The sequence below is a fragment of the Onychostoma macrolepis genome, chromosome 08, assembly GCF_012432095.1.
Source record: "Onychostoma macrolepis isolate SWU-2019 chromosome 08, ASM1243209v1, whole genome shotgun sequence".
Lineage (NCBI taxonomy): Eukaryota > Metazoa > Chordata > Actinopteri > Cypriniformes > Cyprinidae > Onychostoma > Onychostoma macrolepis.
The window spans coordinates 22,248,926-22,274,939 of record NC_081162.1 but is presented as its reverse complement, the minus strand read 5'-3'; the positions used below and the strand labels follow the sequence as shown (position 1 = coordinate 22,274,939).

General features: G+C 36.1%; 1 protein-coding gene across 2 annotated transcripts in view; it reads right to left on the bottom strand.

The window, feature by feature from the left end:
• The window catches only part of fibcd1a (fibrinogen C domain containing 1a), a 105,620-nt gene that overhangs the window by 44,697 nt on the left and 34,909 nt on the right, over positions 1-26,014 (bottom strand). For both annotated transcript variants that reach the window (XM_058783746.1, XM_058783747.1), the window contains 2 exons: positions 19,785-19,950; positions 19,363-19,499 (listed from right to left, as the gene is read on the bottom strand). In XM_058783746.1, coding sequence (XP_058639729.1) covers positions 19,363-19,499; positions 19,785-19,950 — 303 coding nt within the window. The remainder of the gene's footprint in view (positions 1-19,362; positions 19,500-19,784; positions 19,951-26,014) is intronic.

Genomic DNA, 26,014 nt, shown 5'->3' with positions numbered 1-26,014 from the left:
CCCAAAAGCAATTTCTCCTGTTACAATGAATCTCCAATGGCAGCAGAGCACACGGCAGCAGACGTGAGTCCTTCGACGCAGATGAGGCTCAGCTCCAGGTCGCTGCATCGGGCCGCAAACGGTCGCGCACTTTGTCTGAAGCACTAACACAGATGGATGACCTTGTTCCACAGTAGACGAGATGTTCTTCACTTTCATAATTTCCACAGACTCGCACGAGCGCAATTCAGACAGAGAACGAGCCAGACAATCTTCCCTTCTTAAGACAGTTCACTTGAGTCGCTCGCTCAGAAGGAAAGCAGCCTTAAGAATCGTCTCGTTATCTCTTAATTATCTACGCTTTGATTTGCGGCACTACGGCAGACGGCACACAGTGAGGCCCGGGGGAGTTTTGAAACACCTCTAGCGAGCTGGTAAAAATTAATAATTGTTCTCAAAGGCTGAACCTCCCTCATATTAGCTGAAGTATTTCATTTGCAGTCAATGTAAGAGAAGGAGTGTGTGAAAGATTAAAAGGAAAATGAGAATTGTGTTGAATATTCAGAAATGATGGAGTGTTTTGGCTCCCTCGAGTGAATTAGATTACGAATTTATTTCACCGTTTTGCAGCCGAAGGCTAGGTTTAATTCTAAAGAAGAGGAAAAGAAGTGCGAGTTTATTGGTCTAACAACGGTTCTATAAAAGCTGATTTATCTTTTGGAGTGCAGGTAATGACCTCTGTAATTTCTCAAGAGATATCCTTTGTAATCTACCTCATTTTTCATTGTTTTGCTATGTTGGTTGGAAGTGAGAACTAATTGTTCACAGGATAATCAACAGGCCAGATAAGACATAACTGCACGTTTCCACTGTCATTCTAAGAGATACAATTTATTTAACAGTGGGGCATGTTGTCACAGTATATGGAGTAATTTGCCACAGTAAAACCTGCTATTAAAACACCTATTATACGCTTTCATACAAAATGAAACCAGTAAAATAAATCACAATGCAAAAAACACAGGTTTGAAATTTTAATATAAAATTGTTGTGGACAACAAATATTGTAGTGAATAAAATTGCAACACCCCAATTTTCTAACTGCTACAGATATTTTATATAATATATATTTATAATAATAATAATAGGAGGCTGCAAGATCAATATAATAATAATAATAATTATTATTATTATTATTATTATTATTTTATTAAAAATAATAAGTATTGTATTGTTTATTATTATTGTATTATTATTTTATTTTAATTTATTCATTCTGGATTGATAAAGTACAACAACAAAAAAACACGACTCTATTGATTTGGCTTGTAAAAAGTGTAGTGATTTCAGAAAGCAAACATCAACACATAATAAAACACATAAAGAACATGGACCATGTATAATTTAGCTGCCTAAATGAAACGCATTAAAATACTTAGCATGCAGAAGCAGATCTTTAATATCCAATCCAAGTGACAGCAAAAACAGACTTCTGAAAGAAATCAATGACCTTTTATTTGAACAGCAGACAAAACCTGTAGTTAAAAATATCCTAAACTTCAAAGATATGTTTCACATCTATTAACCGCACATGTTGCAAAATATAAGAATAATGTCACTCCTTTAGGTAAATAGCCTCTTTGAGCTTGTAGTGGAACATTTGTGAGCTATAAATGCTGCAGCAGTGTGGGCTGTTTTTCACCGGAGAGTCGCTAGGTACTGGCAGGTTTGGTTTCATATTGCTGAGAGCAGAGAAAACAACCCTGCTGCAAAAAAAAAACTGAAATCAAATCATGTTGTTCTCTCATATTCCCCATTGAGACCCCTCCCGCAGCCAGCAGTTGCACAACAGATCGCTGGTAACAATCTGCTGGGCTGGAACAAGAGAAGACATTCAGTGCCAAAAAACACGGCCTCCTCCAGTCACTCTGACAGAAAACAGAGTCTGACCACACACAGGGCAAAGAGGTGGAGGATTTGACAATGGTCTCCCCGAGGGCTGTCAATCAACGGAGGTATAAACTTGTGGCATCTACACCTCTGGTTGCACTGGCGGAGGGTCAGAGGCGGTGATTGAGAGCGCTCAGAGCGCCACAGATGTGTCCGCTTTCTACTACAGCGACATTGTCTCCCATATTGATCCAAAACTAAAAACTGATGTTGACGGTACATTGCATGACAGAGATGATCAGAATGGCTAAATAATTTAAGCAATTAATATGGTCGTATTAGTGATAATACTATCAGTCATATCAACGCAAGGATTTTCATTGACAATTTATTGGTATTCCTTAAATTTATTTAATCTTAAGAGTAGTCCAAAAAGGATTTGGACATTTAATTTACACTTCAAAATGCTTTAAATTATATTATAATACATTACACTACAAATTATTGCATTATGATTTTTTAAGAAATACATTTCACAAAAATATGTTTGTTAGTAAAAAAGTAATATATTTCAAATATATTTATTTCATACTAAGTATAGTTCAAATCTATTAACATATTTACTGACATATCGCTGATGTAAAAATAACAATTAAACTTTATTTGGAGTAGGCCTACTGCTTGTGCACAATGCACATTTCTTAAGCCTAAAATGTGTTTTAATGTCACTATCGATGAGGATTGTAAGATCTTTGAATAATATCAGTCTTTAAATGAAAAATATTTCAAGTGTACCAAAAGTATATTTGCAACAGTTTCACTTCAGCACAATTAAATATACTTCAGTATACATTTAGTTGGACTTCAGCACTACTTCCACACAATTAAAGTGCATTAAGTACAAAATTAGTTGTTCCAATTTATCAGAACTTAAGTATACCAGTTTAGTATACTAAAAGTAAAATTGCAGGGTATTTTTATTAAGTACATAAATATGTAAATGTGTTTGTAGTATACTTAGTGTGAAACAAATGTACTTCCAATGCATTTTAGTATATTTATTTTTCACTAGGGAGATTTTAAATGATAAAACAAGATATACTGTTGAAGTATGAAGTATTTTGGACTCTTTCAAAGAGGACTAAATAGTTAAAAGCCATTGCAAAAAAGAGCAGCTGAGTAATTAAATCAATGAATATGGTAATATTAGTGATAATATCATCAGTCATGTCAGCAGCTACTGTACATTCTGAGTCACAGAATAATTCTTAGAGTATTTGGACACACAATTCACAAATAAAGATGCATTAATAATATTACATTATTTAACAAATTACTGAATTATACTCTGTAACGCAGGATCAATACAATATATAGATATCATTCATATTAGATAATCAATCATATCAGTGCCTAAATTTTGATTCACAATTTATTTTTCTTTAAATGTATTTAATTCTTAGAGTCTTAAAAGTACTTGGACACTTAAGTCACACTTCAAATTGCAATGGCAAAACTTTCAATGGCAAAATAATATTACAAAATATACTTCAAGGAGCAAACCAGTACCAATATTAACACAAATAGGCGTAACAGGATGAATGATAAAAATCCCTGTTTTTTCTTCAGTTTACGGTGCATATTCTGTCTCTTTCTGGAGTCATGCAGAGTTAAAATGGCCCATGACATCTATTGCATAACTAGAATTTACCGTAAAAATGACTTTGCACTAACCGAAAGCCAAGTGAAATGCACAGCATCTTTGAGACACTTCTCTATAAAAGGCTTGCAAGTGTCTGACACAAAGTCATTTGAGCTGACGTCAGAGCGAGAGCAGGTCACATTCTGAGTGGTGACCCTTTCCTTCTCTGCTTCTCACCAACACCAGCTCTCCAAATTACAGAGAAAACATCACGAATGGAACCAGCCGCACTGTTATTTTCAGACAGATCACACAGTGTCTATATTGAACAACCAATTCATTCTTTATCAAAGCAGATATACCGCCTGGCTAACATAGTCCTGAAAAAAAATAAAAAAAGCATAAAAAGACAAACAAAATGTAGCATTACATCATGTACCACAAAAGACATGATTAAACAAATTGAAGGGGTGGATTTCAGACATGTTCTTACTGATACTCTCAGTATTTAATTAAGACTAATCTTGAAATCTACTTGTGTAGTCTGGCATTTTGCATCGCAGACCGAGTCTGATCCTTGTTTTTAATAATTGCTTCAGTTTGTTAAGTTGCTGGGAAATGCTTTGTAAAAACAAAAAGTGTCATCATTTTCTCATTCTTGTCATTCCAAGAATTGTATATTGTTATTGTTTTTTTTCTATGGAACACAAAAACAAAGCTACAAAAGGAAGGAAGGAAGGATGGATAGAAGGAAGGAAGGAAGGAAGGATGGATGCATGGATGGATGGATGCATGCATGCATAATATAACTAGAGCATGATATTCTAAGTCTTCTGCTGACATATAATACTATACAGCAAAATTATAAGCATTTTTCTGGCCAAAACAACCAAAATACATGCTAAATAGGATATTGTAAATAGTGCAGTTCAAGGAAATATAGTATATATGTCTAAGCCTTCAAATACAAATTAATATTGCAAAATGCAAGAAAATATGAAGTTTTTTTAGATGTATTTTGATATATATATATATATATATATATTATTTTACTTTATTTTATTTAAATTCTTAAAATGGTAAAAATATATAAGGAAATGTAACAATTATATTATATCATATTATATATTCTCCTATTATATATTAGACATTCTCCTAACTATACTCTTAACTCCTAACTTTGCAACATGTCAGCCAACTCTCATAAGAGTATTAGTAGATTGTTAGGTTAGTTGTAGGGTTAGTAAGAATGTCTGATGAGAAATCATCAAAATAAAGTGTTTACAGATCTTAAGCAGACAGTCTACTAATACTCTAATGACTATATAAAGATATTTTGAAGAATGTGGGTAACCAAACAGTTGCCTATAGCCATTGACTTCCACAGTATTTTTTTTTTTTCCTCAAAACAACTTGACAGTGAGTAAATTACAATTTAGATTTTTCTGGTGAACTATCCCTTTAATTATGACTTATGTTACCTTGATTACTGATGGTGAATCAGACTCAAGAAGCAGCCTGGTTTTTGGGAACCATAAAAATATGTGGGTATTATCAGTACTCTTTAAACGGCATACAGCATAGGCTTTCTTATTTGCATCCAATCTGTGTCACAGGTCGCTGGTGACCCTGATCCTCACTCAGCGGCTTAAGGTCAAACAGTTAAGCCGGTTGGATTACCCATCATGTCATGAAGTTTAAGCACATGGAATGAACAGGCTCTTAAATGATCTACGCCACCTGTGAAGGACCACGCTTCTTACCTCCACAAATCACAGCCATGTAATCCTGTCAACACTGATAAACTCGCTAACAAACATCACTAACCCGATCAGAGCCAAGCTGTACTTAAACACCCGACGCTCACTTCTGATTGGCTGCTCAGGTTATTATCAATCTGCTAGCTCGCGCCGTGTGCCAACTGTGTCACTGTTGCTCATGAGATCAGGGCTGTTGCCGCATGATTGAGAATGTTCACTTTGACGCATCGTGTTCTGGCAACGCATCTGCAGTACATAATGAAGAAAAGACTCAGGAAAAGCTCTCAGATACCTTTTGCTAAAGTCAGGTTTTGACCTACGCTGCAGTCTCTTTAGACACAAATGATCAAACTGAAACACAGCCAGTGAAAAAAATGTACTGCAAAGCATGACACGGCTGTTTGAGTCAGATATCTGAATTTTCTTTTGAGACATGCAATGGAAAATGTCCTTCAAAAGAAAGAGAGTGAGAGGAGAAGAGGAGGAGCTTTTCTTTTTTTTTTTTTTTTGGTTTAACTTAGAAAAATCATTTTACTGTCTTAGGGTCATTCCTATTCTACAATATATTTTCGTGTCCACATCATATAAAGTTAATATAATGAATTAAATATTGAATTCACATTTTTAAAGGATAGAAACCATACTACTTAGTTTTCTTTCATCACCATTTCACCACTAAGTGGACATAAAGGGTGAATTTTAAATCATGTTACTACTTTGGTTTGAGAAGATGTGTCACGTGTCTGTTTCTGTTTAGTTTTGTCGTTTTGCCCTTATTTAGTATTTCCTGTTCTCGTTTGCTCCTTTGTTTCCTAGTCCTTATAAGCCTTCAGTTTCGTCTTCTTCTTTGTCTTGGTTTAATGTCTTTCAATGGAATAGTGCGTTGATGTTTATTAAAGTCTCTTTTTCGTCTACTCCTTTGTTGTGCACCTGATTTCTACAACCACATCCCATGACAAGATGTTGGAAATCACATGGTTTTTGGTAGAAAAACAACAGCATTAACATTAGTAACAAGTCTTTGATTTTTTTGGGGTGCCATTGGTTCAGGCTGCTGAAACATGAAAACGGAGAGAATATATGCCGAAAAACATGAACAGAACCACAAGTTGTGCAAAATAAATTTTGAAGTGGGAAAAAGGCAAATTATGAAGTTTAGAATATTGTCCAAACCAACTCATATTTAATCTAAACAAAAACTGATGTTGCTTGTATTATCCAAAAACCAGTTTGAGACTTATTTTTTTTAATAAATTGCCATTTGGAAGTGACATCACATTTATGTATTTGGCAGATGCTTTTTTTTCCCCAAAGCAACTGTGCTTCCAAATTACACATTTTGTCATGTAATAGAACCTATAATCTCAGGTATGATCTACCGGCTGAGCTGACAAAATCTGTTCAAACTAAATAAAAAAAATTAAAAGAAGGAAATCATACTACTTTGATGTCTTTCATCACAATTCCACAACTAACTAAACACAAAGAGCAATTTTTTAAATCAATTCAATACTTTGGTTTGAGCAGATGTTGGAAATCACATGGGTTTGGTTAGAAAACAACATCTGTGATTTTTGGGGTGGTATTAGTTGGCATATTTTGAGATGCTGAATATTTTTTTTGGCAAAAATTGCCATACAACACGAAAATAGGGAGATAAAATGTGCCAAAAAAATATGAAAAGATCTGATCTACCAACTGAGCTGACAAAACCTGTTCAACCCAACAAAATGAAATTTTACTCATTTAAATTCACTTAACATTTACTCAAATGTGACAGATATCAATTAATTCTATAAAATTACCATAGGATTTAAATATGTTATATCCCACAATCTCAGAGTTTCACTGTCCCCAACTAAAAATGCCGCAGTGGCACAAAATTAAGATGGCCACAAATAACTTTTAAACCCATAGGGGGTCATGACACTCCATATAGTGTAAGCCACAGAATAAAAAGTTCCTGGCATCCGAGCTGTACTTCCAGGCAGAGTAAAGTCAGCCATTCTTGTGCCATTGTCTTTCACTGTGAGAGTGTAAATTGATCCAAACACACAATACTGTCCAGAAAATACACTGACACTTCAAAGGGCCGGGCTCTCGGAGGCCAAAGAGCCATTTCACACCTAATCAAGTCAGCCCTTAATCCGGGCTGGGCCTGTGCAGATAACACACTTTGAAGTAAGGAGGTCCACAGATGGGAAAACTCGCACGTCTGAAAAAAAAGGATTCCTTCATTCAGGCTCATACGTGCTTATTCCGCTTTGCTTCATGGTTCAAGTTTGTCAGGCTCTGCAGTGTCATCATTCAAATGCTCCTTTTTCTTCCAATTCAAACTGTTCTAAACAAATCTGCAGTTTAATTTCAGCCTAGTTTACACCAGGTATTACCATCAGTCACGGGTGATCTAATTACACTGGTCAGCCAATCTAACATGCTTCTCAAACGTGTCTCCTGTGACCACTTGTGATCGGATTATGTCGTAGGGGAAGGTCTTTCATTTCATGACTACATACATCATTTATGTCAGTATGTAATTGGTTTTTAAAAGAAACATATACATTAATTCAGTAAGGATCCATTAAATTGATCAAAAGTTACTGTAAACACATTTACATTGATACAAAAAAATAAATAAATAAAAATAAGTGCTGTGGTTTTGAACTTTCTATAATCAAAGAATCCTGAAAAAAAAAAAAAACGTATAACAGTTTCCACAAAAATATTAAGCAGCACATCTGTTTTCAACATTAATAGTAAGACATTTTTCTTGAACACCAAATAAGAATTCTGAAAGATTTCTGAAGGATCATGTGACATTGAAGACTGGAGTAATGACTGCTGAAATTCAGCTTTGCCATCACAGGAAAAAAATATATTTTAAAATATATTTAAATATATTAAAATAAGCAACAGTTCTAATAATATTTCACAATATTACTGTTTTTACTGTATTTTTAGCAAATAAATTTAGCCTTGTTGAGCATAAGAGACTTTCAAAAAACAAAAACTAAAAATCCTACAAACTCCCAAAACATTTGAAATGTATTGTATAAATATTTTTCAGTGCAAACAGATTTTTAGGATGTTACAGTTGACTAACTGTGATGAAGATTTTAAACTGTGACACAAAATATCCCAGTTACCCTGATTTAAGTGTTTTTCAGTTTCTGATCAAATCATTGAAGCTGGAACATTAATACGAGGTATAAATGATGGCTAATAAATGGTTCAATCTTTATGATCCAGACGAATGCCATCATTTCAAGTCATTTCAAACTAATTTTCAGTTTCAAACGTCGACAGTAAACATCTAGTAAATAGCTGAAAGGTTGATAAACTCCAGGCATAATTTTCTAAATACACATTAATGATGTTTAATATGCAAATTGTGTGGTTAAATCAGAGGAGAGTTGAGTCTCCATTAAAATCAATGGGACCATCTGCAACCCATCAGCGATTTTACACCCTCTAATGTGGTTCAAATTGAACTGTGGCACTGGACATTCAGACATCCAACACCAGCGAATCAATAAAAGGCAGTGGTGCCGTGAAGGATTGCACAGATAGCATCTGTGACAAACTTGTTCAGATTCCAGCTGTGCACTGCTTTTCAGCTCTTAATACAGTACCACAAATATTGCAATATATGCGTGCTATATACAGAAGCCCTGTATATGGCATATCAATAGTACGTGCAATGCAGCCAAGTAGTTTGATAAGCCTTAAATGTCTTCTAAGACTAAATATCTCAGGTGAAGGTCGTGTAGTGAACAGGGTATCTGTAAAGTGCAGTGAATGGGGCCAGATTTCAAGGGTTTACCCTCTAATTCTCAAGGTTAACATAGGCTTTCTCCTGTTATCTGGACCACATTAATCATTATATGAGTTGTGAGCTATATTAGGAGAATCATTGTGTGCTTGAACATATTCGCTGGGGTATAAAAGCAGATTTTTTTATTCTCTTTATGAATAAGAGCAGCAAATACAACTATTGGATTATCGTTGGATTAAGTTTTGTGAGAATCACATAAAAGGCCATAATATGTATAGGAATAATGGTTGAAAAGCATATTTTGAAGTTATATACGTTATATAGGTTCAGCACAAACGTATATGGATTATGTGCACTTATAGGCATGGTGTTTGGGTGTTCACATACGTTTGGCCATATTAGAAGCACATTAGAGGGTGTAAAATTGCTGGTGGATTGCAGATGGTACCATTAATTTTAATGAACACTCACTCTCTTCTGATTTAGCCTCACAATTTGCATATTAAACATCCTTAATATATACAGTATTTACACACAGACAGATAGTTTAGCACCTGGATACATCAAGGTTTTTAACAAACTGATTGTGTCAATGCTTCAGTGGCTCACTCATAAATAAAGCCAACTGTATTGTTCCTGAACTGTGTTGTTGAATGAAAACAGTTGACTGAATATTTCAACTGACTAACTCATAAAGACAGTCATTTGTCTCCACCAATTGTCGTATCTTTTTAACAAGAACTGTTTGACCATTTGAAATGCTTCGGTCTACATACATGTCTAATATCAAGAAGTCACTTATGCTCAGCAATGCTACATTTATTGGATCAAAAACAAAGTAGAAAGTGCAATATTGTGAAATATAATTACAATTTAAAATAACTGTCTATTTAATTTTGAAATCTTATTGATGGCAATCACAGGGATATACACTGCTCAAAAAAATTAAAGGAACACTTTTTAATCAGAGTATAGCATCAAGTCAATTAAACTCCTGGGATATTGATCTGCTCGGTTAAGTAGCAGAGGGGGTTGTTAATCAGTTTCACCTGCTTTGGTGTTAATGAAATTAACAACAGGTGCACTAAATGGGCAACAATGAGATGACCCCCAAAACAGGAATGGTTTCACCACAGCCATATCACCCTGCAGCCCAAGACCGGTTGCCCATGGAAGCTAAGCAGGGCTGAGCCTGGTCAGTACCTGGATGGGAGACCTCCTGGGAAAACTAGGTAGCTGTTGGTAGAGGTGTTAGTGAGACCAGCAGGGGGTGCTCACCCTAACGCCCTAGTATAGTGACGGGGACACTATACTGACAAATGAGCACCGTCTTTCGGATGAGACGTTAAACCGAGGTCCTGACTCTCTGTGGTCATTAAAAATCCCATGATACTCATCGTAAAGAGTAGGGGTGTAACCCCGGTGTCCTGGCCAAAGTCCCGCCACTGGCCCTTATCAATCATGGCCTCCTAATAATCCCCATCCACTTGATTAGCTCTATGACTCTCTCTCCTCTCCACCTGTAGCTGGTGTGTGGTGAGCGCACTGGCGCCGTTGTCCTGTGGCTGCCGTTGCATCATCCAAGTGGATGCTGCACACTGGTGGTGGTTGAGGAGAGGCTCCCCACATGATTGTAAAGCGCTTTGGGTGTATAGTAATACACAATAAAAGCGCTGTATAAATGCTTCATTCATTCATTCACAGGTGGAGGCCACTGACATTTTTTTCCCTACTTATCTTTTCGGACTGTTTTTCACTAGTTCCACATTTGGCTAGGGTCAGTGTCACTACGGGTAGCATAAGGCGATAACTGGACCCTACAGAGGCTGCACAGGCAGTCCAACTCCTCCAGGATGGCACATCAATATGATGTAGTTATATTGTTATACAGGATGCAGTTACTCTAGGAGAGTTGGGCAGGGCCGTAGAAGGTCCTTAACCCATCAGTAGGATCGGTATCTGCTACTTTGTGCAAGGAGGAACAGGATGAGCACTGCTAGATCCCTACAAAATGACCTCCAGCAGGCCACTGCATGGTGTGAATGTCTTTGACCAAAAAAGAGTATGCAGGCAGTTCCTGGAGGATGAAGGTATTGATACCATTGAATGGCCCCCACGCTCGCCTGACCTAAATCCAATAGAACACCTTTGGGACATTGTGTTTCGGTCCATCCGTCGACGCCAGGTTGCACCTCAGACCGTCCAGGAGCACAGTGAAGCCCTGGTCCAGATCTGGGAGGAAATACCCCAGTACACCATCCGTCGTCTCATTAGGAGCATGCCTCGACGTTGTCAGGCACGCATACAAGCACATGGGGGCCATACAAACTACTGAGTACCCTTTTGAGTTGCTGCAATGAAATTTCAGCAAAATGGACTAGCTTGCTGCATCATTTTTTCACTTTGATTTCCGGGGTGTCTTTGAATTCAGCCCTCTCTAGGTTGATAATTTTCATTTCTATCAAACGATGTCGCATCCTTTCATTCCTAATACATTACCCAATCCATATCAGTATAGATATCCAGCATTATATTTTTCCCCATTGAGAGCTGATGTGTTTTCAAAGTGTTCCTTTAATTTTTTTGAGCAGTGTATATTGAGCTATATGTATGCATATAGAGAGCTGTTTTAATGTGTTGGAGAATGAATGGTGTTAATAGGTGTGTCAGTTTCAAAAACATCCACCGCAGAGAAAAGTGAGAGATAACTTAACAGAATTGCAAATATGTCCTGAAGGGCCAAAGTGTTACAGAACAGATGAATGAACAGAAAAAGCTTTTCAGGAAATAAAAACATGGCAAGGCTTATTCACATATTTCATAAAACATCAGTCCTGCTGGGAGCTTGAAGAAAGCCAATGAATTGCATGGAAATTTACGTGCTCTTTGAGAGCGGCCCGTGTAATAACCTTAACCCAGGGAGAAAAAAAAAAATACAAAAAGCCTGCCGTCTGAGGCCTGACGGGGTGCACGTAAAGATTCGCTTTACAGAAGAGGTAAATATTTCAACAGAGCCACTTCATGTGCCATCCTCTGGCAATCTATAATAGATAAAGCATTTCATTTCACCAGGCAGCTTTTTTTTTAAAAATAGGAAATTATAATACAGCAAATAATGCTTTTTCCAGAGTGTTGTGATTACACTTGAAATTTTCAAAAAAGGACATTGCAATCTGCACGAGGAATAATGCATTTTTCTTTCCCCTTTGTGACCAGCCTGTCTGTAATCATGAGAAATCATTACTCTCTGCTAAGATCAATGCCAGAGAGAAACCCGTCTGCCACTGTGGCGTGCGGCACCCGGCCATTTTGAAACAACCTAGGGGTAGCGCTTGCTGCCTGAATATAAATAGAGCAACCTCAAGAATCGTTAGACCTCCAGACCTTTAGTGGTCATGCAAAATTCAAACCGTCAAGATGGAAAAAGAAAAAGAAAGATATGCTGAGACTTTTCCCCCTCTGGCAATAATGTTACTTTCAACTTTCATCACCTTTTAAGATCTGCCATCAAAAACCGACCCCATTTTTCCCCCCTCTCCACATCTCCAGACTTGCTTCTCAAGAGTTACAAGGGGAGAAAAATACAGCAATTAGTGGAGATCCGGGGCAGGACCAGAGACGGCAGAGCAGGGACGATTAAGCTACAGGAGTTTGGGAGTGGGCGGAGGGGCTCCAGTTGAAACTTTTCTGGGTTCAAATTGAAATTAGATTGATATATTTCATTCCCCTGCCATGCCAACAAAGTAAGATGCCATCGCTGGTGCAATTTCCTCTCAGATGCTTTGATTGCCGCCCGTGTCAGGCCATCTTTCAAAGAGCTTTCTCTTGATGGACTCCCTTGACTGAAGTCTGTCTTTAGGAAAAAAACAAAAAAAACGATTCATGAACCGCGCAGAGACCGCTTGAAGGTCTGCTCTGGTTTCTTCAATCATTCTGGTGGTGCGTTCTAACAAGTGCAGTGTGTACTCTTACACGCTTAAATAAAAAACAACTAACATCCAATATGCTGCCTCAGGTTCAAAGGAACACAAAATTCAATCTAGCAACAGAAAATATCATTGTGTACACACCCTCAAGTCATTTCAAACCCACATGAGAGGTCATGAGAAAGGTAGCCATGTTAGATTTGTGAATGAATCACTCTTTTGAATTAATTCATTGATCCAGATCACAAAAATGATCGGAATCATTCTTTTACAAATCTGACTTAGTGACTCAGCCAAAGCGGTTAACAGCTCACTGGAGAAGATTATCAATAAATAATGACTTCATTTTTATGTCTTCTGAATCATATGGCTTCAGGAGACTAGCGCACAAGATTTATGGGTCACTTTTATGGTGCAAATCGACGGCCCTGTACACTAGTCAAAATGTTACATTTCTGTTTTTGTGTTCCACAGAACAAAAAAAAAAAAAAAAATGTTTGGAAGAACATGGGGGTGAGTAAAGAATGACAATTTTCATTTTAAAAGCAGCTTAAAAGTCTTGATTAAGAAGGTAGAGAAAAATAATCGAAAACAACAGAAACACATCCGGAACACTTTTATGGCTCTCCTAAAAATAAAAGCAATTTATTATGTGTTCCAAAAAGCAAAAAGCAAAAAGTTTGAAAAAAACACAAAGGAGGACAACACTACTTATTAAAATGCCTCAGGGGACTCTGGTTTCCAATATTTGAGGCGTTTTTTTGCCTGGGAGTGCATTGTTATTTTTGACAAATAGTACTACGAGAAAGCTTCTGACAGAGGGGAAATATTACACAAAGAAACAAATCAATGCATTCAAGTGCAAAATAATCAGAATTCCTTGAAAAAGTGCTAGGGGGTAATTTCGGAGGAAACAGTATGCAACTTTCGGTGTTAAATGAGCTTTGAAGATCCAAATGTCATCCGCACCATCTGACAGTGCCGAATGAGATCACTAGCTATTAGAAAATCAGCAGAGGTGAGGGGCTGATGTATGGTTGGAATCAAAAATCGGGTCCATTTTTTAAAAACAATATTGAAACTGAATTATTTTTATGAGCTCCATTTATGCTAGGTTATCTGTATGTGGATGAATGCTGCACTAAACTACTTTTGACAGTGTTTCCTGCAGTGCTACTGTATTTACAGTGCAGTGGCAAAAGAAATGACACTTGAGCTAAGTTGTGAGTTCTAGCTTGCAGTTTGAATTGCCTGTGATGAAGGAGAAAGACTATTGGCTCATTCTCACTGGTTTAACACAACAATCAGTTTGTTTAAATTAATCTGTTATAAAGACTAAAAGAATCAGCTCTGAACATACGTGTTATCAGTCTGAATCTGCATTACAGCTCACTGGGAAGAGAAGAATCACACGTTTAGAAGATTATCATTGTTTAAATGGATAAACAGAAATTTAGAAACATCGGCAAGATTTTTGAAATGCTTTTAAAATATTATTACATTTTAAACTAACTTCTACAACATACTGAAATCATTCTGATATGCTACCAAATGTTCAAAACAGTTATGCTGCTTAACGTTTGTGTATTTTTTTCTCCAGGATTCTTTGATGAATAGAAAATTCAAAAGAACAGCAATATTTTAAAAAATTGAAATATTTTGAAACATCATAAACATCCTTACTTTCACTTCAATCAATTTAATGCATCCTTGCTGAATAAAAGTACTAATTTCTTTAAAAATAAATAAATAAACTGACAGCAAACCTTTGAATGATACTTTAGTGTTATCAGTGTTCAGTGTTATTCTGAATGCTTATTCAGTAAAATGAATGATTAGTACGCCATTACAAGGGTGCATAAAGACAAGCCAGGTTACATCAAGTAAATCTGAACAGACTGTGTGAAAATTACCTATAGAAATTCCTTCATTGTATAATTCACAAACTAAGCATGCTTTCAAGTGTCAAAGCAGTTCATCACAGTTCATTCAAATGAAAACAACAGGGCGTATGAAATACCAGCACTCAGACAGGTGCTAGTTTTGCAAGCTGATGGAATGTGTGAGGACGTGAAGTTCACTTCTCTGTTTCTCACTTCTGCGTAGACATTGACATTCTGTTCACAAGCTTCCAACAGTGGTTCACATCACACTGAGTCGTGTCACACTTTCCTTCCCAACCAGTATGCTGAGAGAAAGACTTTGGGGTGAAGATTCTGTAGTAGATTGCATTACACTGATAAAAAAAAAAAAAAAAAACCTACAAACCAAAACAAAGCGTCAGGACTGTGCTTCTCAGGCCTCTTTGCTGTTGGTCGATTTAGCTGAGTGTTTAGGAAAGTGGTGTTCAGGAACGCTGTTTGGGGGCGGAATGCACCTGTGTGCTGACAGAGGTACAACAGGGACATTTTTCCAGACGTGGCTGACAGCCACAGCTGCCTTCCAGATGTTTATACAACTGATTACAGCATAAATGAAGTATCTGCTCCAATTAACCACAGTTGCCATTGTCATTTAGTTTCAGAGGATTCTAGCTTTTTTCATCACCCCCATGTGCACTTTCTCCCCCTGATCCTGTCTATGTCTTTCTGCCTTTTTCTGTATGTTTACAGGAGCAGCAATTGAGCTGAACACATTTAAATAAATATTGTGGTAGAAAATGAAAATTGTGTGGTTATTTTACCCATGGAACACCAAAGAAAATCAGCAATCAGATCTTTAAATTCATTACTGTCAAGCTTATAAAAGCGACATAAAAGTACCATAAAATTGTTCCATATGGCTCACAAATAAATGATTCTAAGCAACTTTTAAATGAACTGGTTAAAAAAAACAGTCTTGAGTTATCGGTCTGAATCAGTGTAACAACTGTAAAAAATTATTCTTCTGGGCCAGGTTTTGTATATGAATTGGTTAAAAAGACTCAAAAATCACTCTCAAAACACATGCAAATTATGGTCTGAATCGGAGTAATGACTCTCTGTGAACAGATGATTCTTATGAGCTGGTTCTTTGAAATAAACTACATATTCTAAATCTTCTGAATTCAAACAAGAGCTTTGTGGAAGAAAACGGCTTAAATTTAAGTCTATATTCATGGTTTATGTTCCTCACACAAAGCTATTAAATGACGCTATCTTTTTTGGTGCTTTTATTTAATTAATTAATTTGTTTGTTCCTTTCAGAGTTTGGCACACGTAGCCACTCTCAACCATTGTTATACAAAAATATCTTTTAAAAAAAATATCAAAAAATATTCTTTTTTGTTCAACAGAAAAAAATAACACTATGTAGGTTTAGAACGACATGAGGGTGTGTAAATAACGGCAGAATTTCATTTCTGGCTGAACTATTCCTTTAATAAAACACCAGAGACCAAGCGTTTGGAGAGGTGGAGAGAGGACAGCTCATTCCACCGCTAACTGGGAATGTCCGTGGCAGGGATTGTGTGCATGTCCGAGCATGTGAAATTACACCCCCTCCCCCACCGCCTGTATCCGTGACCCGCCTGAACTCGGCCTGATCTACTCCGCTACCAGCAGAAAAGCCCCACATCCTCATCAAAAACCACTGGAGACCACAGATGATGAATAGGGGCGCTAGATCTATTAATTCCCTGTAACAGTTCCTTTCTGCCTCTTCAGATTCCCTGCGCTCCCGGCACGATTAGCGGTGAAAGACGACGTGCTAAGCTAACGCTCTCGCTGCCGCAAAGCAGCTTTGACTGTAATCAGGGAATACAATATGTCACCCTTTTCAACACCATGTATGTAAGCCACCGAGAGCAAATATGAAAATGTGTGTCCTGGCAATTGTATCGGAATGGAAGCTATTGCGCTTTTGTGTTCTCAACACAAGGACAACTCAGTACTGTACCGTCCTGTCCTTTCTGCCTCTACCACTGACCTTAACGAAATGCATTAAGAGGCTGATGACCATAAAGACGATGTGTCATCAAATATCTTCTTTCCTTTTACTGCAGATGTCAGCCTGCCTCCTACTGTGTCTTTATCAGGATGCTCAAAGTCTTAGTTACACCATCTGCTATTTGAAATATCTCCTTTCATTGCAATAGCCTTGCAGAGACAAAGACGGACTTACGTAAAGCTTGTGATGTTCACCAAGTATTGTTCAAAGTATCTTCTCTGAGGACATCGAGCAAATGAGGATACGGCGGTAACAGCGTTCTTTCAATTATTCATTATCGGATACGTTTCACATAGTCTAATCAGTTGATTTTACAAATAATAGCGCTAAATTAAATTAAAACAAAGTGCTTTTCTGTTTCATATGCTTAGAGGATTGAAAATAATGAATGCAAGATCTGAAGCCACTTGTTTATGAAGCAGTACCGCTACCTACCAACAAGCACTAAAAGTCATCTCTGAGAATTGATTAAACCATTTTTAAGAAGAAGGAACATGCTGTCTGAAAAGCAAGACCTGGAAACGTGCCACTTTGAAGCAATCAACGTTGTGTGCCCCTGTAACAGCAATTTTACAAAGTGGACTCTTTAATAATGGTGCTAGAAAAACACTGTTCAAGTTATTAAATAGCTGTCATATTTGTGGTAAGCAGCATTATCAAAACCTCATAGTACTGTATGAGCAATTTTACACAGTGTGCTACAAGCTATAAATATATATACATTTATATATATATATATATATATATACATATATACACACAGTATATATAAACAATGATAATGATAATATAATTATTTTAATAATAATATTTAATAATAACATTTATTATTTAATATATTATATATGTAAAGGTATTATGTATAGTTTAATGTTTTAGGGGTTTTTACAAATATTTTTTTGATTTAATTTTTTTAATATATAATAGAACTAATAAAATGACAAAGGCATTTAACAAGAGGACAAACTAAAAATCTAACAAAAATAGTGCAATATAAAATGATAATAATATTTTGAAGTTATTTATAGTTTAATATTTTTATTTAAAATGTAATATTTTTCATTAAAATACCAAAATAAGAACATATATATATATACACATACATATTGTTTTAGATTCAATTCTAATACTATATATAAACATTTAATAAAACATATAGTCTCCAAAAAATTACATTTCTCGTGGGGAAATTATTCCGTCATGATATAATAGTAATTCCTAATGCATAAAATGTCATGTAAGGGATAATCAACGGCTAGCTGTGCATTAAACGATTTGAATGCACGACGTGGAGGCGAAGAACCGCCCGACGCGCAGCGGACAACAGCTAGCCATTGATTATCTCGTTTATGCCATGGTCATTTCCCAGCATTCACATATTAAAGATGTTAACAATATTTGTGCTGCAATATTTGACCGAAACGATAAAAATGACGGTTATATGTTTCTAGGAAGCGCATTAATATAGAACGTGATTAAACTGACCTGGAACTACCTGTGCAGTTCAACGAATTTAATCAACACCTGCCAGCCAATCAGAATCAAGTATTCAGACAGACCATGGCATAAGATAAATTATCCTATTGACTTTGCAAATTAACACAATATTCTAATTCTTAAAATATATTTACCATCTATGATTAAACAGGCTTCTCTGGTAAGAACAGAGCAGTGGCTTAGACACACTTCCAGTTTCACCTCCGCTTATAAGCCATAATCTAATTCTGTTTACACTCAATAAACCAAATTCAAGTTCTGAGCGTCACATCATCAGCAATTAAATCGAGATTAAACTCAAACGGGACTCTAATGATAAGATTATTCATAACAACTGAATAATCAGTCAGTGTAAAGCCACCAAAAGTAAATCACTCCCATTGTTGGAAAGCACCAAAGCTGGAAGCACCAGTCTGTGACACATTCTAGAGTACTCTATAGTTTTCTGCTTGTCAAACTTGTTAAATGCATATAAGCTCGGCATAAACGGCACAGCAGAATCTTTACCAACTGGCACTCTTCTATCGCAGCATGATATATACTGCCATCCCTATGTCTTATCTTTATTTTTATTCAAAAGACCATGAAATTAAAACTCTCCTGCGTGCATCGAATGTGAAGATAATGCTCTCAGAAAAGATAGTTTGCTCTGTCTATTCTGTATGCAGCTGCTGTAATGAACTGTACACTTGTGAAACATCGGTTTGAAGCGTGTTTGTGCATGCGAATGCGTTCATGCGCGTATCTGTGACCTGCTTACTAATGCGTGGGAGCGTACGCTTAACAAGTCAATGCCTAATGGAGTGACTCATTACTAGTGATTTTTATTCCTGAGGCTGTTCAGTCAATTCAGATATATTTGGAGAAAAAAAAAACAGCTCAGAGGTGACCGGAAACAACGTCCGAATTTCGCCCCGAGCTGCTGGCGTACTGTATGATGCTGACTTTGGGAACTGTGAGACTCACCGTCCATCCGCCCCCATCAGTAGTCATGTCACAGAAGACCTGGAAGCCTGCTGGGTAATGTGTGGGGAACACAGAGTAGATACCATCCTCTCTTTGCCCGCTGGCATAGAGGTCACTGCAATCCCTGGGTCTGGAACCTGCCAGAAGATACGATATGCCAGCATCATCAATCTACATTACATGCCAAGCCATAACTGCATCTGTTTTTTTCATTTTTTGAGAAACCCGTTCAAGGAACGGTGTTAGAAAAGAAAGCTTTCAGACTTCAAATCTGTCATCTCACACCTGCTGTCTAAGCAGTGGCATGTCTCTTTCACACTGCTAGAAAGCTTATGAGGGAATAGGTGTGAAACCATTCTAGGGCTCATTAGGGCTGGTTGGAAACTTGAGAATATGTGGCTAATGAGGAGAGTTTTTTTTACCTTCTCCACCGGCGCAGCCCTTGGGCCGGACGCTGCGCACCGGAGCCCTCTGCAGATCTGCCTTGAGACGGGTCTTGATGTTTCCGGTTTCCTTCTGCATGGAGCTGAGTGCGTCGCTCACAGAGTTCACCACTTTCACCATGTTGATCTGGCTCTCCGACAGCAGCTGGAGAGAGAAAGCAGGGGGAAGTTTGAAGGACAGAGAATAACACACACGTTCCATTTCTTTTACTTAAGACTCACATACTTGCATGCCTGAATCAGTCTGACGATTCCATTAGAACACGAAAGTGAATCAAAATATTTTGAATCACTTTGCAAATATATATATACACACATGCATATATATATATATATATATATTAAGTTTAAAATTTATATTTATAATTTATAAAATAGAAATAGACTTTTGTCTAATTTTTATTATAATGTATTATATTTATAGTTTAATGTTTTAATAGTTTTTATTCAAATGAAAATCACTCATTTTAATTAAAATACTGTATTTCAAACTACAAAATATGTAACCAAAATGCTATTTTTAAATATATTGTTTTATATAAAATTCAAATACTATATATAAACATATTTTAATGCTTAAAATTATTCTTTATATATAGAAATAATAATAATAATTATATATATATATATATATATATATATATATATATATTATGTTATCATGTTTTTATTGTTAGCTGTTTTTTTAAGTTATTTTTAACCTAGTCAAAATAACCCAACTGTAGTTTGATTGAGATTAATTGGAGTTTTTGAGAATTGTTAAAAATAGATAGATAGATAGATAGATAGATAGATAGATAGATAGATAGATAGATAGATAGATAGATAGATAGATAGATAGATAGATAGATAGAAATACTTACAACATTTAACCAGGTTAACAAAATAATGGACCATGAGGGTGAGTAAATGATGGCATAATTGCCATTTTTGGGTGTGTGAACTATACCTTTAATGATTTGTTTTATTAGTTGTATTATTATTACTATGGAAATATGAAATTATTTATTGATAATGATACATTAATTGATAAATGATACTCTAAATAATAAACTATAACTGCCAGCAGGTGGTGGTAAATAAGTTAATGATTAAGTCATTGAGTCATTTATTCATTCATTTGATTCGTTCAAATGGCTGATTCATTCAGGAGTGAAGTAAATGGTTCTTTATGAATGGTCCATAGAATCATTAGGCTTGTTCGACTTGAAGAGGATCAACACCATCAGACCAATCGATGTGTTACATCAAATTACCGCAAGAGCTATAGAGAGCAGACGGCTCCTTATGCTTTTGAATCACTCTCGCGGTCCTTTGATGTCATACACCGATCGATCTGTGCAGCCCGGTTCAAATCCAACGCACCTATGATTCAACGCGCCAAATGGTTCACCTAATTTGTTCAAAACGTGCATTAATGCTGCATTCACGTGCTATCGGAATTATCCTAAACACGAGCTTCCTAGTCGGAAATTGGACATGAACGGCCTTAGAGAGGCCTTATATGGCCACTTTCCGACTAGGAAACTCATATTTACAATAATTCCGATAGCACGTGAATGCAGCATAAGAAATAATGCAGCTGTCTGTTGCTCGGAGACGAACAGTTCTGCGTTGTCTTTATATTTTCGTTGGCAAAACTGAGCAAAACAGACAACATTGTGTCTAAAATAACACAATATTAACTTAACTTACTGAACCGTTGTATAAGATCAGTAACACATTTGCACTCGTGTGATATTGATTAACTAGGCCTATATGATGTAAATATGAGACAAAAACTCAAACAGGGGCATTTTTGCCCCATATCTTGAATTTCAGGGACATTCTAACTACGTTCTCTAGGCTCCATCACGCAGTAAGTTGTTGCCCTGCCTCATTTTTGTCAATCAACCAACTGTGTGAAACGTCAGATGACCCACATAGGTCTGGGACGGGGCAAGTGCATTAAATGCGTTAATAATTTTAACGCGTTATTTTTCACCCTAATTAATTAATCTAATTAACGCGTTAAATTACCAGCCCTAATACACACACACACACAGACACACACATACAGTACATACACAATCACGTCTACTGTTGAAATGTTTTTAATAATTACAGTCAGTACCGCTGCTCTCTATACGTAGAGTAGACTACGCAGTTTGCATATTAAGTATTAAGATAACATTTTTTGTGGTTATAAAAACAAACCTAAGCCAACAACAACCTTTAAAATGACTTAAAATGCATTATATAAAAACAATGAGGCAACCCTGCTGAACAAAACAATAGAACCAACACAGAAAATTCTAATACCATCACAAATGAATCTCAAATAAATCACAAATACCATTACAAACACTACAAACCATCAACTTTTAACCATTAAAACCATTAAAAAATGGTTTTCTGTAGTGTGTTTTGGGACATATTCCATTAGGATTTATTGGTTTTAACAAGCCACCAATAGAAGGTGACCAGTTACCAGTAGAGACCAACAGAGTCCATTATGTTTCCATTAAAACCAATACAAGTCCCATTATAACCAGTAAAACCATTACAAATTTTGTGATGGTGTCTATTGTTTTTTTCAACATTACATGTTATAAACGCCTGTAAAGGGAGCCAAAGGCCTGGTAATTGCTGCTGTTATACTTACAGGACGATCATAGGCTATTGTTTAATAGGCTATTGACCAAACATTTAATTCAAATATCCACTTAATCTTTAATTTTTGGCCACCTTTTTGCTATAGATGACACAGCCTCTATAATTTCTTCAACAAAAAACATGTGGACATCACAACCCTTACAAAAATTAACCATGGTTTTATCATAGTAAAACTGCTTAATTTTCTTTTGCGTGATTTCTGAATGCTTGAGATCATAAAATCAATCAGACAACTGTATTAATAAAATAATAGCCATAGGTAACTGTCTAGAGATACAATTGTAATTTGTAAATAATATACAGTAATTTAATTACAATGTATTTATTTATTTACTTTTATATTTTATTAAAGTTCTATTTTGACTTCCATAATATTTGAGGGAGCACATCAATACAATCCTGCTTAGGGCACCCATTTGGCCAGAAGCGGGTGAATTTATTTGATTAAAAATACATTAACCACAGCAATATTATGAAATAATTTTCTGAATGAATATATTTCAAAATGTAATTTATTCCTGTGATGCAAAGCTGAATTTTCGACATCATTACTTCAGTGTCGCACGATCCTTCAGAAATCATTTTCATATGCTGATTTGCTGCTCAAGAAACATTTCTTATTATCAAACCATTTAAAACCGTTTTTGCCGCTTAACATTTTTGTAAAAAAAATTGCTTGCTGCTGAAATCGCGTTGCATCATACCTGGTTTGGACATGATTTCTATGGCGTTTCCGTGCCATTATAACAGAGCTTTGGTTGACTTTGGCCTTTCCTAAAAGCCTGGCTTAAACAATAACAACAATGGAGTCTCTGTATCAGCATGTGGTCCCCGGCACTGCATTAAAGTAACAGGTGCACTCTGCTGCACAACACTGATAGTGCTTCAGTTTAGCAGGCTCACGGCCAGCGGCTCTGGAAACCGCTCGGTTTGAGTTTCCCAGACAGCTCTCTTTATTGCCTGCATCAGCAAAGCCGTTCAGGTCACCTCGATGGGGAAAAAAAAAACTTGATTCTGAGTGAGGCAAACTGTGCGCCTTTCTCCAAGGACAGATCTTCGTGTCTCACATCAAACATCATGAATCAACGTGGCACTTGAGGATGTAGGAAGCTCAGTTGGCGATTAGCAAAAATTAGCCCTAAAGTGAAGCTTGTTTCCTATGACACATGAAAGCGTAAAGCTCTCCTTTGGGGTGTGAACGAGCATCGAGTTCTTTGAGAGTGTGTCGTTAACACGTCTGCGTGTGCGCATATGTCACTGTGTCACACTGCAAGCTAAGTAGGAGCTGGTGTGTGTGTGTGTGTCTGTGAACTCGCTTGAAGTTGATGACGGCTGACGCACTGAGCGGATGGTCAGGACATTAGCACTCGCAGCTCTCAAAACGCTGCCATAGCAACACGTCTATCATTATGAGGCCATCCAGCATCAAAAGAAAAAACATAATGTCCCCAAAAGTACAATGCACTCCATGCTATAACCTCTAACTAAACCTGTTTTTTGAATGACTCGAACCTCTTGGCATACGCTCAACAGGACACAAGACCTCAGTCACCACATCTACTCTAAACATTGCCTCTCTTTCATTAAAGCACACAGCAGGAAACTACCAATTAAAAGATCCAGGCCTTCAAAACTCACCTTGAACTATCAATTTCAATGGCTGTGTTTGGAACAGAATACATTGTTTGCTGCATACATACATTTTTTAACAAAGAGTATGTCAGTATGTCAACATTAGCCATTATTTCATGATGAATGTTTCGCTGATTGTTTACATGTATAAACATATTCGAGTGTTAGTCAGAATGCATCTGTCATTTGCCTGTATTTATCAGAATTTGGGAGCAGGTAAGCACCTAATTTTGAATATTGAATTATTTTTTATTATTTATTGGTGTATTTGTATGAATTATTATTAACATGGACATTAAATAAGAATAAGAATAAGAATTAATTAATTATTATTTTTATTTTATCTTATTTTATATATTATATATTATTATTATTATTATTTATTTTATACTTCCACATGTCCAAACAAATTTTGGTGCTTTTAAATACTGACAGTTGAAAAGTAAAACTACTGAAGAACATTTGTTGAAGTGAGGAGTTATTATTATTATTTATTGAAGTTTATGAGTTATAAATCAATTATATATGTGTGTGTGTGTGTGTGTGTGTGTGTGTGTGTGTGTATATATATATATATATACAGAATATATATATATATTATGATGTAAACAAAATATTTATTTTTTTATCAGTGCATGTCCAAACAAAGACAGTTTTGGGTGATTTTAGATACAGACAGAAGAAACACATTTTTTTGGTAAAAATAAATTCATTTATTTTAAAAATTATTAATGAGTATATTATGGATATTCAAAATAATAATAATAATAAATTAGTTCTATTATCATTTGAATATTCACAGTAACAGAACTTTCATTTTTATCTGTGCATGTCTAATCAAAGATAATTTTAGGAGATTTTAGATACAGGCAGTTAAAAAGTCAAGCTATTGAAGAAACATTTTTTTTTGCAGGGAGGAGGACACTCAAACATTTCATAAATGTTAAAACCAAGGTCATCCTTCACTTGTTTTATTGTTAAAGACATGAATGAGAATTAATGACTTAGCCAAAATACTGCTTCAGCAAAATATACTGCAAACGTGCATCTTAAGTGTTTACAAAAGAAAAATTGAGGAAAACAGCATGCATGTCTTCAATATATTTAGATCATGCTGATTACATTTATGCTAGAAAATTCAATTAAACTTTAACCTGAAAATTATATACATGTAAACAACATTAACACCACATGACCTCATCATCACATTGCATCTCCTAGCATCTCAGAAATAAAAGCCATTTTGCATTTTTAATCCAATTTTGTGTCAAAATTTCTTACAATTTGGCCATCCAATCAAACGATGAGTCAAGAAAGAGATATATTATTATTACCGCACTTCATTGTGGGATGTCATATTCCACACCGTAAACTCTGGTTTATAAGACAAACATAACAGGTTATGCAGGTATTGAGAATATACCTGTATACCTGTACTAAATATTGCAGAAACAGCAAGAGCGATAAGGTAGTAAGCTATTACGATCACAGCCAATGTCACAGCATGGTACCGGCCACATTAGCGCCCACTGACTGCACATCTACCTGAGGTCTGTATACTTTCATCGCTCTAAAACTGTGTTAAAGAGATGATGGAGGAAAATGAACTGAGGTTAAGAGTCTCATGCCAAAACATTTTAGCAGATAAAGAGACACAGATAGCCCCTCTTTTAAACAAGTGCTGCCTGGCCCATTTGTCATATCCAGGCTGGACCAGGACATCGATGGCATAAACATTATTTAAAAGGAATTTGCTTCCTGTTTGAGGGGCTTCCATTAATCACAGACATATTCCAGCGTGCTTCCTCCGTAAGACTCCGTATCATCAATAATATCGCCAACATGCATCCAAGTTTGGAACACAGCTCTCAGTTTTGGAAATGACTGATGATAGATCAAAGGAGAAAGATTAATAAGCACAA